Below are 19,711 nucleotides of genomic sequence, written 5' to 3' on the forward strand. Positions count from 1 at the left end.
CAAAACAATAGAGGGGTTAACAGTCCAAAGTTTCAATATAATTTCCATCCACTTAGACCTTTTTTGGTACAATACAACACAACCATGAGTCCCAGTTCAGGCTGTTTCATTGCACTGCATCCAATTGGTGCATGATAACACCCCAAACCAGGTTAAGAAGGGAGCTGTCTTTGCATGTAAATATAGCTAGTGTTGTTGTAATAAAGCAAGTGGACTTACCATTGACTCCGGACAGTAACCAGGTAATCTCTGGAGGAGATGCTTTAGACGAGACTCACTCTTTATAGTAGCGAGCTGCAAGACGGGAGCAAAATACAGAATTAAAACAACACATTCTAGATCCATGTTTATGTACAGTAACTATGCACGATTTTTGAGGAGAGGATAGACAGTGTAGAAAAGTTTTATATGTATTTGTTTGGTGAGATATTAATGTCTTCAAATTCTGATTGGTTGGGAGATTTGTGCAGAAAAGTGCAACATAGAACGTGAACAGGAGACGATATCTTGAGCATGAAGGGTTCAAAAAGTTAATATTGTCCATTTTCTGTACAGCCATTGAGCCTTATGTGAGAAGCACATGTATGAATGATTTAAGGGAACTTGTCACATTTAACAGTTTTCTTGGAATTTTCTCTAGGTATGAATGACACATTCATAAGTCTTGCAACCCTGCCATATTTCTTTTTTCTGTCAGAGTTCAGCTCTGCAAGGACACAGCATTGACAGCGGTGGTTATACAGTGTATCTGGGTGTCCTCATACAACCACTGATGCTGCGATATTTGCTATTTTTTATGTCTTTGCCAGTTTAAAAGTTTAAATAGGTGAAATCAATTCACTTGCACATTCTAGGTCAACGTTTGATGAATCAGGTATATTCCAAATTGTTCCAGCTCTGACTCACATCTCTGACTAGGTTCTTCCAAACAGAAATGGAACTTATTACTCTGAATTATTGAGGAATTTCTTGTGTTTCTAAGACAAACAACACGTCACTGTAAATTGGAATTCATAGTAGGAAAAATACTTTCAAAGCCAGCAGCTTGTCACACTTCTGAAGCCTATTGTTGACTCAGTGTTTCTGACAAAGATCACTAGATACAGTATATTGTGTTGACTTTGATCCAGGAGACAGTAAAACGTACTTTTTGCACCTTTAGTCATGTATTATGTTGTTTTCCTACACAGAGGAATGTGTTCAGGCCATGGGAAAGGGCTGGATAATGTAGTCAGACCCAGCACTTCTGAGATATGCTCACTTAGACGTCAATAAGGCATCCAACTTTGTGGTGCGCATCCACACACACACACTTAGCCAGAACCCATCCAAGTGTTGTGTGAACATACAAGGCGAGAGCCTGGGAGAATGCAGCCACTGCCAGCAGTCTCTGGCTGAAGTGTGAAGTCATGAAACCAAGTGAGTGAGATTTACAGTTTCACACACTCCGACTGCTGGGAGGACTAGATGTTTTTGTGGATCATCTTTTTTCTTCCACAGCTATTAGACATTATAGTCATTCCAAATACTCCCTGTGAAAGTTAATAGGCATAGAATACCAAAGATGTTTGATGGTCTGCAGTCCCAGTGTCATGATTTTTATCTCCTCTGAGGAATGTGAAAAAAGACTTTTCACTTGTCTTTTCACTCCTGTCTGTCTACTTTTGGGGGAAATAAAACCATAAGACAAAAACAAACAAATATCAAGTATTGATGCTTGTGAGCTGAACCTTTACCAGCTAGGAAATTCTTCAACAATGGTGTAGCTCAGGCTTTTAAAAATGTGAGGCACAGAACAGTTGAAGGGGGCTATATTGTGTGAAAGCTTAAAGGGAGAGGTGGTGTGTGATGGTGCTCTGAAGACAAAGGGGAGTTTTTTGTTGTAGTTTGAAAGCTGATTTGGCCACTCATCAACAGGGTCAGCAGTTGAAGCTGCAGCAGTGGCTCAGGCCCACAATTCATGGAGGCAATTAAAGTACTTAAAAACTCTTGGTGCCAGATTTGCCAAAAATGTCCCTCCTTTTGAGTCAACAACTGTGCACAGTGTCAGACTTTGAAAATCCCTGTAGTTTCTGACATCTCTGACTATATTGAATTAACAGTCTTAAAGCAGTTAAATCACGAGTATTATGTTAACAATGCATCTCATGACTTGTCACCTGAAGATGAACCCACAGAAAATTTATCATCAACTCAGCAGTTCTTCTCAGCTTTCATATTTTTCATTTTTTTTTTTTTCAATCTCAGTATTTTATGTTGCTTCTATTTTCGTCTCGGAATGCTGTAAATAATGTTTTTATTTCACAATTAAATGTGTTTTTGTGCATTGGAAGTTGTGGTTCGTTTAACTTTCCCACCTTGATCTACTTCTGTTTAATGATACAGTTTCTGTTACTGTCCACTGTACCCATTGGATTACTGCAGATTCATCTATGTTTCAATTAAAAAAAAAGGAGAACAGAGGATGTCTCCTTTCAGCAGCTGTAGAATTATGTTCTGTTGTAAATCTCTGTCGATTCGGAGCTTGTCCCTTGACAGGGAACGTTTCCTTCATGCCAGGTTGCAAGTGCTCGTTGTTGGAGCAAACTGCATCAGAGGAAAGCAATGCAGATTGACAGTAACTTCACCCACTCCTGTTCCAAATGCTGTTACATCCCTGCTGACTTGATGGAAAAACACAACACCAAACAGAGGGACAGTGATTTGTTGGCAGATAATCAAAGAATACATTTCTCACAGGCAACAAAAGACCAAGTCTGAAAACCAACGAGCCAAGCAGGCCATTTGTAAGACTCTCTCAGTCTGTATGAGAGGTGAATGAGTGCTGGCTGGCAGACTGATGGGCTCATTCTCCAGCTCATCAAGCAGTGTACGCCAAAGACAAAACATTGAGTACAGCAGCAGTTTCCAATCATGTGCCATGAAGGCCTGAGAGTCTGTGGGTTTTTTATTCCAACAAAAGTCAACAACTGCTAATTCTGTTCATAGGTTCCTCCTCTATGTAGGAAGCAGAGGCTGCCATAGAAGTTCTGGCTGTCTTCTGGTTGTTTTGACGGACAGGGTCGTAAAAATTGAGACCTAGCCTATTAAGTTGCATTTCATTTTCAAAAACAATTCAATCACAATAACATTCATTACACTGAACAAACTTACAGATTATGCATATACAAGGGTATGGAGAGAAAAGTTGAACAGAGACACCGACCATGCAGTCACTTTTGATGTTGACACCACACAAAGCACATGAGTAAATGATTGTTTGACAGTGGAGGGCACTAAAACAGTGCAGCTGTTGTGTGCCATAAGGCAAATGTGAACAATGCAATTTTGCAGAATTAGACAATTGAAATATGAATAACTCATTCATAAGAAACTAAACTGAACTCAATTGATCTTCTGCAGCCCGGCATGAACTCTGAAGCCTTCCTCCTGATCCACACGGACTTAAACTGGGTGCTTGCTTGTGTGTGATCAAACATATCAAGGGAGAGTGCTGCAGAGCCGACTGTCATTAGGTTTTGTGTCTTTGCCTTGGTCGGATGACCTCCAATGCCCATTTTATTTGTGCTCTTTGAAGATTGAATACTGCTGCCACACAGGAGACTAGAATTACCAACAGTTCAGCTAGAGTTATGAAGTCAGGCAACATTTTGCTCTGGGAAATGATCAGAAGTCAGCAAGACACTCGGAACATGGAATTTCCTGATCCTGCAATCACTCACTTCATCAGGAGGAAATCCCACAGCAGCTCCTTTGGGTGAGGCTGCATCCCTCTGTGATCTACAGCAGACCCTCAGCTGTCATGATATTTTGCGATAGCTAGACTATGAAGAGATGTAACCTACCAATATGATGGCTAAAGCCCGCAAGACAACGAGGTCATGCATGTGAGATCAAAGAAAAGACTTTACACTATTTAATATACACATGCCACCAACTGGACAGGGGGGTCTAATGCACATGGTCCACGAGTGGTTATTGACAGTGCTGCGTGTGAATAACTTAACAATAGGGTAGATCACCATCAGCGTTCTAATGTGCTAAAAACAGATTTCTTGCCTGTAAAGAACCTTTGTTCTCTATACTTTAGCACCAATAGGTCTACACAGGACTTATACATTCTGCAGTCCACTTCTACAACTTCATTTTCAAAGTTTTCACCATACTCACCAAGTTAACTGCATAAATTTAGAATCACTAGAACACAATTCAGCAAGTCGACAGCTGGAAAATCACAATGTGTAAATACAGTAACTCATAAAGGGCGGTAACTCACAGTATAATGGACACTTACAGACATTTTTATGCCCCATATGGCTACAGATTATGATATTATATCTGCAGAAGTTTAATAGGGTTCAGTATGTGGATAAAAACATAAAAGTCTGCCCCTGATTGAGTGAGTGATGAAATTACACCATTGGTCAGCCAAGTGTTGGAGTGAGTGTTGTTCAAAATGAGCAGGCGCGAATGTTAGTTATGTACTGTAACTCTAGATAATATCCCTCACTTGCACAGCACTGGAGACTTTTAGTCTACACCCACTTACAACATGGGCCCCAAGTCAGTCTCACCTTGCATATAAGTTGAGCTCAGACCTGACAATCGACCCCCGAAAAGAGCTTTTTCTTCAGCTTGTTGAAGGAAATGGTGTGGCCTTAGTTTAGAGGACTGTGCCTTTACTCACAGAATCTGAAGTTACAGTACATAACTGCCATTGTACTTCATATAGGACTCTGAGACTATCACCAGTGAGATGAGGGCCAAGCAAGATATGGTCCACAAGGGAACAACCAGCAAACCTCAACAATACGTCACAGCATAGGGGTATACATCCTATGTGCTGAGATAGCACAGAGGCAGTACAGTACTTGATATTAGGCATGAGGGAGAGCACACAGTCAAAGCACCCCAAATAATCACCAGTTCATAGATAGAATTGCAGTAAGTTCTCTTTCAAATCTTGAGATATGAGTGGAAAGTACTGTTCTTGCAACTGCATTTCTAAAATGTTTTGACTCAAACTTAGTTTAACTAAGTCAAGTGATATGCTACTTTAGTGCACCTTAATAACAAATATTGTTCGGATCATGACAGAATAATGCAGATGAACATTTACTGTCCAAGCATTCGCATAATAGATATTACCTCTGCGACTGACCATACAAGGTGTAGCTATATACCTGGTTTCTATCAAGTCTTACTTGAGCACAAATAATCGCAGTTCCCATAATAGATTGTTTGTTAAATCCTAAGCAATACAAGACTTAATTGGCCAGGTGCTGACATTTTGTGACATTAAAGGTCATTTACTTCTGTTCCTCTTTTATATGAATTTACCAGACCAGCAGCATCAAACCAGCTTGGAACCACGTTTTGGAACCACATTAGGATCATTATTCTGATTCATTAATTTATGAAGAAAAAAAAGAAAGAAAGAAAAGGGAAAACCAAATCCTTTGAGCCACTATGGTTCTACATATGGGACCTTTGAAGAACCGCTCATTTTGTGGGTGTAACCAGGCACAAAACAGCTAAAATGGTCCTGGTGATTACAGTATGTGCCTGACACCCATCCCCTAAAACCAACACCAAAACACACCCACCCACACATTCAAGACCCTAACCACAACCTCTGATGGGTATTTTGAGGCCATTAGACTTCTAAAAGGCCATCATCTTTCCTTCTCCATCGTTTCCATCTTTATCGCTCTCTCATTAATCCATTACTTTTTGTCCATCTTCATCTCTTTTGTTATTTTTCCCTTATTTAATGTCTTTTTCTATCTGTTTCCTTTCTTTCTTTGGCCAGCAAAACGGTGATGTCAACCGATAACAGCATAATACATTCTGTCCCACATCCCTCTTCAATGTTCACCCACTTCAAAAGCAGGAGGAAGGTTTGAACTCTGCCTGCCTGCTTGTTGCTTGCAGAGAAAAGCTTCTTTTACATCTCCTTTGTGTCTCTTTGCCATTAAGATGGACATGGGGACTACAGAGAGAGAGAGAGAGAGAGAGAGAGAGAGAGAGAGAGAGAGAGAGAGAGAGCATCACCTGCTTCCCAGTTGAAACAGGCTGAGACAGAACTTTTATTTTGCACTTCAAAGTGCCAAGAGACAAAAAACTTTACACCACTCCCCTTCAAAAACCCCTATTCATAGGCCGACTATAATGGGCTGAGTGGGCTTGTGTATGTGTGTGTGTGTGTGTGTGTGTGTGTGTGTGTGTTCATACCTGGTCACAAGCTTCTTTGCACGGCGAGAACTCGGCAGCATGGTGGCAACAGGAGGGATCTGCAGAAAGACACAACAAGTTAGTTGTGACGTTACAATTTGGGAGCAGCATTAGATCAGAGCGTTATCGTAAGTGGGGGTAAAAAGACTGATGAACTGTTTCTGCAACCGAGGGAAACAACCGTCAATGGGCACAGCACAAAAAATTTGAATTGTTGAACAAATCAGAGAGTGGTGAGTGGAGTGGTGATTCAAAGGTCTGGAACTAAGCTAGCCACATGACTTTTCCTATTTGGGTATCCTTCTGAAACGAGGGGCCCTAGAAGCTAGTGATGTAACTACTTGGGGGACTAGCTGGGGAGTTGCTGTATCTGGCAAGCTAGCCTGTAACATGTTACAGTAGCTGGTTAAAATAGGAGATGAACTAGAAACGAATATAATTTGCCAGCAAAAATGCTCTTCCGGGTGTCTAGTCCAGCTAAGGTGTAAATATGTCACAACAGGAATTAGGTTCAAACAAATTCTGGAATTACCCTTTCAGCTCATGAGCTGTGAGAATGAAAACACATCTTATCTTTACAGTCTGAAATCTACATTTGTGTCATTCTTCTAAAACAGAAGAAAGGCCTGAAGTAAATCAAGAAAAGATGAAAAAAAAAAAAAAAAAAATCCTTATTCTGAATTACATCAAGGTTCTGTTGCATCACAAATAGAAGTACAACTGATCTCAGTTGAACTACCTGCTTTATGTATTCATGAGTGTTTTGTCAGAAATGATGACAATGAAGTGAGGAAGGAAATAAAACACATGGGAAATGTAATGTAAGGTGCCTTAAAATGAACCCACAAATAAGAGAGATGTACAGTGTTAGAGCATGTTGATGTGTAACATGTACTTATATCTGGCTCCGTTCTAACCTTGGGGAAAGGAATCAAATCTTTCAGTAGACTCCTTGCCTTCCTTCGGATGAAGTTTATTGACAATTTCAATATTTGTTGGAGCTGTTAAGACCGCTTTGAGGCTGATGGGATACATCCAAACACCACTGGTTGTAGACTGCTAGGTACCAACCTACATCATGCTTTTGGCATGCTGTGCCAAAACAAGAATTGACAGACAGATGCAAAGGACAGCAGACAGGCAGACAGCCTTTGTCTCTCTCCCCTCACCCAACCCTCTGCTTCACATTACTCAAGGTATTCGGAGGATGTCTCTGTCCCCGTCAGGGATCCAACGCCCTCCTTCCCCCATTTCATGACATTCTCAAGTGACCCAACATCTCCCCTACCCACCTCCACCATTATTTTCAATTACAGAGGTAGTTAAAGGTGCCACACTGAGGCTCAGTCAAATTGATGATCTAACAAACAGTAATAACCACAGGCATCGTCCCTCAGGTCTCTATCACAAATGATACAGACCCCATCTTAAACAGCCAGCAGCATGGTCAAACACATCGAAGCGATCACAGACCAGCGATTACCACCTGCCTCAGTAATCTTAAGTTTGTCAATGTTCAGCCAGAGCCAGTCTCCTTTCCTGTCACACAATCTATACAGATGACACTTGTTTGTTTTAATGTCAGAGCATTGGCTTTTTTACCATTCTGGACATGGTAAAAACAACAGGGTTGAACATTGACAATATTTCAGTATTAGAATGACCTATTTCTGACCATCAGTGTGTTTTTTTGTTATGCCAACCTAATCTTCACAAAGACTAAAAGGTAATTCTTAGTTCAAATGAGAGTGCTAGATGGCAACGCTGATAAAGTTAATATTATGAACTATATTATCAACTAGGGATGTTTACCGAATCTTGTGATATCGTGATAGAAATATGGCTCGATGCCGTCATGCGACTTCGACACCTTTGTGACATAACATGGTTATTTATGCAATTTGTCTGAAAGGTGCCATACAAATAAAGTTTTGTCATCATTAACTGTGGGATGATGTTTGGTGCTGTGGAAAGGCTAAAATCATCCTCTGTACACACAGAGTTTCAAAGTGACATTTATAGCACCCATATACTGTAAATAATATATTTGTGTCTCATAGCTAAACAGAATAATAAACACAGAGACAGGAGATGGTGGTTAGCAGCACAGCTCCAAACCACAGTCGAGCCCTGGCTTCCAGTAAGCGACTTGGCTCAGTTTGGATGCATTTGGGTGTGGAACTGTTTCCACCTCCTCATATGTGGACTTCTCAATTTGACACTTTAACACAGGGATGCTGAGCTGGACTCTTCCATTGAGGACAGAATAGATCTAGTCATGCGTGCAGACAGTGAGACAGTGGATGCTCTGTTATCACCCACTGCATGTTTGTCTCATCTCTAGTCTTTATTAATTTTAGGATTAGGAGAACCAAAAAAATTAAAAAACATCTACTACTACTACTACCCTGGACAGCTGAAACTCTATTTAGAAGAGTACTCCAAGAACATTGCACTACAACACGGCGTCTGGTTTTTGAAATGAAACAGACTCCTGACAAAATAAATAGCGTCTCCCGGTCAGTTATCTGAACTTTTGTCAAAAGTTGCAGTGTGTTTTGGTTGGGTGCCTCGTTTACAAGTGACTTGATTTGCTAATGTTGCTGTCGGGGTGATGGCATGTGAAGTTTAAAACAGAATTAGAATTTTGTGATTTTCAGGGATGTTCAAAACCAGATATTCTGTTTTCAGGACAGTATGTGTGAGCACGCTGGAAACCTTCCAGGCGCTGCACTGTGCTCTACTGGTTGAGTAGGCCTTTTTCTTTGTGTCAACATAACTTTATTAATGATGTGCAAAAAGAATTTTGTTTGTAATCTGTGAATCAATCAGTATCGTGGACAATCAGTTTCGTGGTTCTTCTCTAAACCAATCAGTCATGGTTAGCCTAGCATCGTATAACAACTTGAAGGGGAGGAAACAGCTAGCCTGGCTCCATCCAATGTGAAAAAAATCCATTCATCAACACCTCTGACGCTCACTGATTAACCACATGTTGTTTGTTTAATGTGTATGCAGCTAATTGTTTCCCTCTGCTTCCAGTCTTACGCAAAGAGAGGATAATCACATCCTCTTGATATAAGCCTCGCTCTTTGACACAAAGCAAAAAAATATGTTCCCAAAAAACAACTACTGTTTGATGTGAAATTACATCAGCTTCAACCAACTGAATTTTCAAACTGGAGACTGGAGACTGGAGACAAACTGGTGTTCAGCATTTTGTAGAAATCTTTAAAGTGAGACGAACAGGGTATGTTTGAAAGTGTGAATGTGGATGAAAAGAGCTTTTTAACATCTACGAATGCAAAACTGAAGCGTAAATGTTGCACTATATTGTAATTATTTCAAATAAGTGTCCAAAATGTATACAGTTGAGTGAATAATGGGTAGGCCCTTAAATTCTGCTGTATCCCTGTCCCTATTAGGAGCTGTCTCCTCCCTGCTGTCCCACCAACCAGCCGGAGGCCCCTTCGTTACTCCCTCCCATACGACTGCTGGCAGGCATTATGAGACTTAAAGGAAAGTCAGTGTACTTGACAGGCCTGACACAGGCTGATGAAAACCTCAAGACCCGCTTATCAGTATGTTCATGTGTGTGAGGGAAGTGCACATGTGACTGCGTTTGTTTGTGTGTGTGTGTGTGTGTGTGTGTGTGTGTGTGTGTGTGAGCAGCCCCTCTGGTGCTGTGTCTTCAGCTGCCTGACTGGAGTTTCTGGATTCCATCACTGGGTCCGTTCCACTCATCTTTGATGCTTTAAAGAAGAGCAGGCTTCCACTGTGTGTGTGTGTGTGTGTGTGTGTGTGTGTGTGTGTGTCAGCGTGTGTGTGTGTGTGTGTGTGTGTGTGTGTCAGCGTGTGTGTGTATGACCAATGGCATGCATGTATGCGTTTGTATGATGTGGAGAGACTGCATAATGAATGGACTGAATGAGAGTGAACTGAAACTTGCTTTGTACCCTAAATTGAGCTTTTTAGGGTCTGAAGTATACTTCATGTGGCCATACGCACGAGTGTTTCTATGTGCAGACCATGGGGTTCACTGTCCATGCTAATCCTCTGCTTTTTGGATTTGTCTTTGTTTCACTATCTTCCAATTTCTAAATCAGTCCTCTGGCAGATGGAATATTTCTTCTCAATATTGATACAGCTGCATCCAGTTATGTTTATGTGTACTTGGGGGCAGCAGTACAAGCTGACCTGGGGGGGTACTTGCTTCCTCTTGGGCTGATAAGAAGCAGAAGTTTTAAATCTCCTGCCATTGTTATGGAGACCATATTCAATTCCAACTTTCGTTTAAGAATGTGCCACAACTGTCTTGTCTACTGAATTGCCTGAACTCTACAAAAGAACGGAGGGCAGATAATCTCTAGCTAAATACTGATAGCTTGTGACTCCTTTTATGATGTGTGGTCAGGCTCTTGCCTACATTAAAGAGCTACTGCAGCTTTATAATACCAGTAGGAATCTGAGATCCTCTGATCAGGGTTTGTTGGCTGTTCCTAACCCCAGGCTCCTACACTTTCGAACTTTCCTCCATTGGACTTGGAAAAACATCTTAAGGACCATTTGTATGGAGTTGCTTTAGTTGAATGTGTTTTGTGTATTTTTCTTCTCTTGTTTTCAGCTGGTTGTCACTTTTTAATGCTGAGTCTTATTTGCTTTTTTGTTATTTTTTTTCCTTTGTGTGTTCTCGAACGGTACTATATAAATAAACTTTTATTATTATTATTATTATTATATACAAAGGTATTGTTAGAGTACAGCAGACAATCTGCTTCCTGTTCACACCTGCACGCACATGCCCAGTGTACATGAATGATCATGTGATGTGCCCTTTCAGGAAACTCGCTGCTTGAGGAATTTCAATAAAAAAAACACAAATGTCAGCCTCATGGTGGCGCTAGAGGAAAGGTCAGAGAATCACCCGACTCAGCAGGATACGTCACCTGAGAACCATGAGGGTCTGTGTAATGTTGTGTTAACCCATGTGGCAGATGAGATATTTCACAGGATAACTGACAGCCTTGATGCCAGAGAAGAAGTCTGGGATCACCATAGTGAGCAGGATTAATCCTCTCGGCAGCATGAATGACTGGAGGAAATGTCATTGCAATCCACGTGACTTATTTCAATTAAGACCAAAGTGATAGGACAGGCCGACATGGCCGCCCCAGGAGCTGCACACGATTCAAAATCTGCTGATTTTTCTTCATCAGGACACGTTTTCGACTGAACGGGCTGAGAACAAATGGACAGCCTCTCTCTCCCTGTCCTTCTCTCTCTCTCTCTCTCTCTCTCTCTCTCTCTCACACACACACACACACACACACACACACACACACACACACACAGAAACAACTTTTCCAAACAATGGCGGGTGACATACGTAATAATTTGAGGGAGGGGGAGTACATGTACAGCATGAGGCCCCTGGCTAGCTGCTAATGAGCGCTGGCCCCATTCTGCCTCAGTATACACACAACAGGAACAAGGACTCCCCCTCAGCTACATTGTTACATTCAGTGGCTGGAATGAAGCACAGTGCAGCCAAGCCCTCAGCTGCACTGCTCAACTTCATTCAGCCGTCTAAATTACAGCTTAGAGGTTCTTGTATACTCCCAGACAAAAAACTGTCTGGATACTGACAGCTCAAGAGTCCACTCATCAAACTACAACAATTTTTTGCTTTCTTGATGGCGTTTTGTCCAACTTGGGTCTTATTTTTTAAGTTTTGGCCTTCATTTCTATCTGCTATGCTGGGTGAAGGAACACAAGCAATCAGACAGGGACATCCGAATGCAGATAACAAACCTCCTGGTCAAACTTTAAAAAACTATCAGCTTTTTGTTGCAGACCTCCGTCACAATTTACACACTGACTGCCTTCAAATTAACTGTAGTTACCCACTATAACTTTTAATTTGCCCACCAAATAAAGTGGTTCAGGTCTGGATAAACTGGCTCTTTACAATGCTCCTTTTCTTCCCCTGTGGACTATAACCATGTTTCCACATTCTAGATGTCAGCAGTCACTTGGGGAACTGGAGTGTTAAAACTCACAGGCCTAACATTAGTGAGAGAATCGACTGACAATATAATAACAATATCAATAATTTAAAAAAAATAAAGAAATGTAAAATGTCCTCGTACTGACGCAACGTTTCATTGGTGTCTTAAACTCGTTTCAGACATCTTTCCAAAAATGTGTTGGGGATTGAGTCATGTTGGTCTCGTGCCAGAAGTCACAGCAGCAATCTGACAAGATTAGGCCAAGTAGCATTTCCATAAAACACAGCACAAGACTGAATGTTTTCACAGAAACAGCAGCACGCGGTTCAACACAGAGAGAGCGAATGAATGCCCTCTTAAAACTAATATCATGAATGTTTCACTTAATTATCACCTCTTGTCCACAAAGAACAGATTATGTGTTTTAAAGTTCCCAAGATACTGTGAATGAGCTCATTTGACTTTGTGGAGAAAATGCCAACTCTGCCTCATGGCATTAAAAAACCAGCTTCAACAACTTGTCTCATGAATACAGAGTTATCTATATTTAGATTTGAGTGTATTTACACTATATTCTAGCATTTTCTTTTCAAAAAATAGTGTGCTACGGACAGCAGGAATGAAAGAAAAGGAGACATAGAAGAGAACAAAAAATACAAAATGTAAAATAAAAAAACAACTATATATGTACATTTGATACAAAAAGGAGTCTAAAAAATAATATTGCTAATCTGAAAATTTTGTACACTATAATATTTAGGTTTTTCACATTCTGTACTGAGCTGCTTTTATTTATTTTGTTATTTGTTGTGTTTATGTTTCACTCTCCCTCTCATCTGTTCACCTGCTCAGCCAGCACTTTTCACTGTTCACCATGCCCACCTGCTCATCACCTGACACACACCTGGGTCTCATCACCAGTTGGTGCAATACTTAAGTGGCTCTCACTCACTCACTCGTTGCCAGATTGTTGTTGGCATTCCAGCAATTACCCTCGGACAGATTTCCTGGTATTGACCCAGCCCGCCTTTGACCTCACCTCGACTTCTCCTGCTCCTTGGTAACTACCTCAGCTCTCTGAACCCGACTACATCTTTCGTCTTGTTCGCCCCGGACGGAGCACCAAGTCCACCCCAACCAAGAGACTCACAAACTTCTGGGTTCAGGTAGTGCTACTATTGGATCCTGGTAATACAGGGCTCGAGACTGCGACCAAAGTGGTCGCATATGCAACCTTTTTTCAGAGTTTGCGAGTAAGAATTTCATCTGGTCGCGTTCGTGTGAGCGCATCAGTTTTATGGTTCCGTGTTAGACATTGTGGTTGAAAGTCGTCCTTTTTTTCACTGGTTTAGTCAGCCGCCTCCACCTGCACTCTCTCCTGTTGAGACAGCGCCGTCGCGTGCACGTAAGCCGTCGCGTACACGCGCAGCGCACAGAACTTCAAGACACCAAGACTAGCGTTTCGCTATTCTCAAAAATGAAGCGGTCTATTGCTGATTTTTTCCAAAAACTAAATAAGGAGAGAGAGGAGGATACTGGTGGTTAGGTAGAGCCAGCAAAAGGTGCCGAATCAGACGGTAGGCCTACTGTTGATGAGGAGGACAGGGAGAGGCCGGCCGAGCAGCAGGTGCAAAAAAAAAAAAAAAAAAGTACTGCTTTCAACCACAATGGTTGACACAGTACCCGTGGTTGCGGTACGAAGGGGAACTACGTTGTGTGTCTGGTGTCGACAGTGTGGCCCATCTCTTGCAGGCAACACTAAATTTGTTACGGGGTCGACACAATTTAAGCTGGAAACTGTGAAGTTACACAACGACAGCATAAAACACAAAACCTGTCGGGACCAATGCATCACCCGAAACACTGAGCCCCTCCTGACTTTTTTCAGCGGATGGATGAGAGTAATCGCTCAACAGAAGAGAACGAAATGGTCATTAAGTTTAACACTGCCTATAACATAGCGAAAGAGGAGCTCCCGTTCACACAATTCAAATCCCAGATCGCACTGATGAAAAAAAACGGGCTGAATGTGAACCCAACCTATGCCAATGACAAGGCATGTGCCCAGTTCATAGGAAAATCAATCAATCAGCACTGGTGCGACCAACTGAGAAAGTTGGTCGCACCAGTGCTACCAGTGGAAAAGTTAGTGTAGAGCCCTGTAATACCTGTTGCAGATACATGTATATTAATCTCCTCTGGTACTGATATGTATCTTATTGTGAATTTACTGTTTCTGTGCAATGTCTGCATAACGTGCTGCTGTAACACAAGAAGTCATGGAGTTATCTGTAGCTAACTGGATGGCTCCTTCTGCAGGGTGACATATAAGTCACATGCAACAAAAAAATTTGTCTGTACGATAAATGAAATTACGGCAGTAGCGGTAGTGAGGTGAGGGCTTGTGCGCTTGTTTGTGTGTGACGTGAACTGATGATGAATCGCTATTCTGTAGTTGTAGTGTAATCCCCAGCTGCATGGAATCCAGAAATCCAACTGCAATTCCCACAATTCCCAGGGAATGGCTACCTTATCAGTAGAAGGAAGCCACACCTCCTACAGAATGTGCTGCTGAATTTTCTACCAATTTTCAAGTGTTTTTTCTCATAAATGCCAGAACACCCATTTCATGTGTTTGCTACATTCCCCTCCAGTACAGCAGGTGGCAGTATGTAGAACAGTAGCTGTAACATGTAGTGACAAGAAGTCATTCACTGAAACTGCCAATAGAAGGTGCAGAACGTTGATCTGACATAGACTGTTAGTTTAACTTAGTAGTATCAATTTAAAATAAGGATAATTTATCCTGATTTATGAAATTCCACACATTCGCATCAGTAAAGTATTGTACTGCTACAGTGAAATGTGATTCCCTGTTGCTTGGTTTTGGCATTTCTTTCATTAGAACATCCACAAGCACAAAAGTCTGACTTTTCCAATGTTTGAAGGGGTCAGAACCTGCTGCAATATGGTGGCAGCAGAGACGCACCTCAAAGCCAGATGCGTCATCTACTGAATATGTGGAGGAGTGAGTTGAGCTAGACGACATGAGAAAATGAAGCAGTATTTTCAAATTATCAACCAAAACCCCAAAAGAGCCCACGAGGAAGGAAAAAGTACGGACACAAATGACAGGCTGTGAAACACAGTGGAAAATGGATTTCCCTTGGTTAACGTTCGGCGAGGAACGACAGCTCTTCTTCTGTTGGTGGTGCAGAGAGGCTCAACAAAAGATTTGAGGAGAAGCCCCTTAAATAATGAGTCCTCTTATTAAAACATGTCTGCTCACAGACTCTAGATTTGGCCAATGAATTGAATCTGTCACATTCTGTTAAAGAACACAAATCTTTTGGATTCTAGTTTTCAGTTGTTATAGCCTCCCATGTTCTTCTTTGTAAATAACTAAGAAGAGTAGTAGTAGTTTATCCAATAGGATCAACATGAATATAATATTAACATGTATGGTGCTATAATGTATATTTACTGAGATTCGTACTGCTCATTTGAGGTGTGATATATGGATGTTTAATGAGAACGGTAAACTGCAATTTACCATTCTCATTAAATAATCATTATCATTATGTCCAAATAAAGAAAATGTTTGATTGAAAACATTTCTTGCTCAGGTTTGGATGATGCCCTGTATGCAGCATTGATGTTCTTCATCAGTCACGTCTGTTTCAGGGATGAACTGCACCACTTGTGGTTGTTTTTAGAGATGGTAACAGAACCTCTGTAGCACCAGTGCTATTTGCTAATAAAGCTGTTCCTCCTCGGCCAATCACGTAAGGGTTTCATTTACTGTGATCACGTAGCATCAAATCTTTATACGCAATATAAAACATCTTCTCAGCTGTGAAATGTTCTTCCCTGTTGTATAAGACTGTTGATTTGGCATGTCCTTCATTAATGCTGAGACTGATCTGATTCCATGAGAATTTCCCAATTTGGGATCAATAAAGTCTCTCATTTGAGGTGTTATTCTATGCTGAAGCACTGGTGATAATTGAAGTAGTAGTCTTATCAAAGCAGGCTATAAAACAAATGGTGAAACTGATCTAAATTATGTGGATTCATTGTGACAAGTATCTGACACTCTCAGTCCAACCTGTGTCTGAATGACAAAAGGCCATCCCTTCGAAAGACAGATGATGCCAGCAATATCACATATTTACATATTTCATGTCTGAAATGGACTTTTAAAACCTGAACCATCAAAGTACTTTTGGCCACACACACACACACACACACACACACACACACACCTTATTCCCAGAGATAAGGGATGTGTCAGCATGAGGTCTGAGATCTCACCAGGAGGAACATGTGGCCCATCTGTGGGGGGTTACTCAAACCACTTGGGTAAATTGTGTCTGTGTTCAAAGCTCCACCTGCAATTTACATTAGCAGTGTTTTTTTTCCAGCACCTGATGGTCAAATGGAGTTTGCAGCTTCAGACTATAATATCAGAATCAGTGCCACTGCTATATGCCTGTATGTAATTCCAAAAACAACATCCCATCCAAACCATTTACCATGTAAGAGACAGAACAGAGAAACATGGGAAAAAAAACAGTAGCAAAGAGAGGCATCTTCTGACTGGCAATAACAATCCCCAATCCTGCATGACAAATCCACATTAACTCCAAATCTGAATTGTGAGTGGAGCCAGTGGTGACATGGTTGTGGTGTGAATGTGGTGTAAAATGGTAAACACGGCCAGCTGGTGGCCATCTATGCACCAAACTAGATGCAGGAGCATCATTCCAGGGTTGGGTGAGAGAAATATCTGCGGCTTCTGGGGACTGGAAAAATCATGGACACGAGGAATGTGCAAGATTCTGTCCATTTCATACAATCTTGTGCAACTTGTACACACAATAATGTTAGCTTCAGGTTCTACATCTCATCAATAGATCATATCATTGTCGTTTGAGTTTTTGGCTCACTGTACGCCACCATGAATTACCACTGACAGACATAATTAATCCTTCAATGAATGAATACACAAACCAGGACATGACGTCCACACATAAGTAAATAAATGTGCTTATTTAAACACAAATGAACACAATCAACAACAGGTAGAATAGCAACACTAAAAAAAATGACTATCTTTTTAATGTACTGTGTTTCAAATCATAACTGGAACATTAGGTATCATGTAATTAATTACTATAGTGGAATAACATATCCATACATTTCATTTTCATACTGACAACTTTTCATCATGAAGTTCATCTTAAAGCCGTCATCAAAATAAGGGCTAAACAATAAGGCCAAATAAGGGTGTTACATTTATAGGCTAAATTGCCATGATTTTCCATAAAGTCTCCTCCAGGCCTGTCCGGTGGTGGTCTGGTCACATGAAAGATGACCTGACACGAATAATGACAAACTTATGACCAGTGTTGCTCATAAGTTAATATATTACTCTTGTGCAGTAAAAAAGTAATATAATGTATAACGTGTTATCCTCTGCTATTAAGCATTTAGCAGCTATGCTCAACACGGGGAAACACTCATTAAAAACAGCTGGGGTCAAGAAATGTTAACAGCGACCATGATAATGGCTCAAACTATAAACCAGCAGAAAAATGACAATTACCAACATAAAGCACCAGGTCTGAACACACACATTAGAAACACAACTGTACAGACACTGATGCTCCAAAGTAACATTTGCATTCTGGAATATAAGACAGCAAAAAATAATAAACTACTCAGTCCAGCACGGGATGATGGGAAATGCAGGCTGTTCTATAACTCCAGCTTTCAGCAAACTTGGTGAAAAAGACGTGTGTGTGTGTGTGTGTGTGTGCGTGTGTGCGTGCGTGCATGTGTGTGTGAACTTGAAGTGTAAATAAACGTTTCAGGTCGTGGTTACACCTGTGACACGCTGCTGAAATGCAAACCTGCACAGAGTCGGTGCAGAGAGCTGCACAGACTAAAAATGACAGCGGATCTGTCCAAACCAGTCATGAGGGAAGCTAACGTCACCATACAGACCAGGTTATGCAGAGGCTATAGTAGCAATAGCATCACTGTTGCAAACCATTACTGTAATATACTGCAAAATATAACACTAGCGGTACTTCCGCAGCTGTTTTGGTGAAAGTAACGCAAAAGTGGTGTAATGCATTACCCCACACAGCCAGAAATATTGTAATTACTTACTTTCACACGGAAGCAACATAGAGACATGTAAAATATTACATTCTAAAAGTAACTTGACCAACACTGCTCATGACAAACCAAACTGATGCAGTTTCTTGTTTAGCTCCTTCTAGAGTTCTCTGGAACAACCTCTAAGTAACTTAAGCTAGTTTTCTATTGAAAAATTAACAGTTTAGCTTACATTTACAAAGATATCGTGTGTCATGAGTGTTATGTTAAATAATTCCAATGATATCCAGGGTATTCAGCTACATAGTCATCATTTCATGGTAACAAAGACAAAATTCTGTTTAGCAACAATCTTTTGTTGCAACATTATTGATCATGAGTCAATGTCCAAATATATACTTATGTATATCCAAACCAACCCCATTTGCCAAAACATCCACACCTACAGAAACCCAAAAGAAGCTGAACACATTGGAACTCAATCATCTACAATTAAAAAAAAACTGCAACTTCACAACAGCTGTGATTTACAGCACACATTTACAGTCAACCACAGTCTAATTGATTTAGTAAACTGCATACTGAAAGGCTCATCATTAACATTCCAGATAACATCCACAGTGCCGTTTGCTGTTCCCTGCCTGCTGATTCCCACTGCAATAAACCGAGTTCATCCAGAGGCAAAATCATCTGGCTTCCTTTGTCACAACTGCACGACCAACGTGCCATGGTCGCTACCCAATATCTTATTAAATATTAATTATTGATCAGTGATACTGGAAGTACAGGCTAGAGATGCGCCGTTTTTTCAGTTCTGATCCGATTCTGATACATGAATTTGGGTATCTGCTAGTATTGAGTACTGAGCTGAACATAGAGCATGACTTTAACGTTGTTTTCCCAACTTAAACATGAACATAGAATTGACTTGATCGGTCCATAGATTAGCCCCATTGTCACCAATACCCAATTGAGCTATTTCGGTCAGTATAGGACAAAGGCACTGTCAACACTGGTATCCTCAGCTATTGGTCAATTGTGCCACACCTGGGTGCACAGATGGCATCAGGGGTGTCCTTCCTGCTGTAGCCCAGCTTCAGTTGCAATCTGTGGCCCTTTGCTGTTCAATAAAGTCAAACAAGTAATCTTTAAAAAATGTGCCACAGCAATACAAGCTAGTTAGCACTTTAGCACTCCTTAGCTTAAGGGGGCACTTGAGGGATTTAGTATTGCACTGCCAGAAGGCTGAGGTTGGTGAACATAGTTGACCGTTTAGCAGCTGGGGAGCCAGATGTTTCCCTCAGGAGGTGGTAGAGATCAAACCAGAGCTCAAATTCATCATT

The 19,711-nt window shown here is 41.0% G+C and overlaps 1 protein-coding gene across 1 annotated transcript in view; it reads right to left on the reverse strand.

The window, feature by feature from the left end:
* The window catches only part of reck (reversion-inducing-cysteine-rich protein with kazal motifs), a 75,468-nt gene that overhangs the window by 46,519 nt on the left and 9,238 nt on the right, over nucleotides 1-19,711 (reverse strand). The window contains exons 2-3 of the mRNA XM_076721360.1: nucleotides 6,235-6,293; nucleotides 220-294 (exon numbers count right to left, since the gene is read on the reverse strand). Of these exons, the coding sequence (XP_076577475.1) occupies nucleotides 220-294; nucleotides 6,235-6,293 (134 nt within the window). The remainder of the gene's footprint in view (nucleotides 1-219; nucleotides 295-6,234; nucleotides 6,294-19,711) is intronic.

Source organism: Chaetodon auriga, chromosome 21 (assembly GCF_051107435.1).
Source record: "Chaetodon auriga isolate fChaAug3 chromosome 21, fChaAug3.hap1, whole genome shotgun sequence".
NCBI lineage: Eukaryota > Metazoa > Chordata > Actinopteri > Chaetodontiformes > Chaetodontidae > Chaetodon > Chaetodon auriga.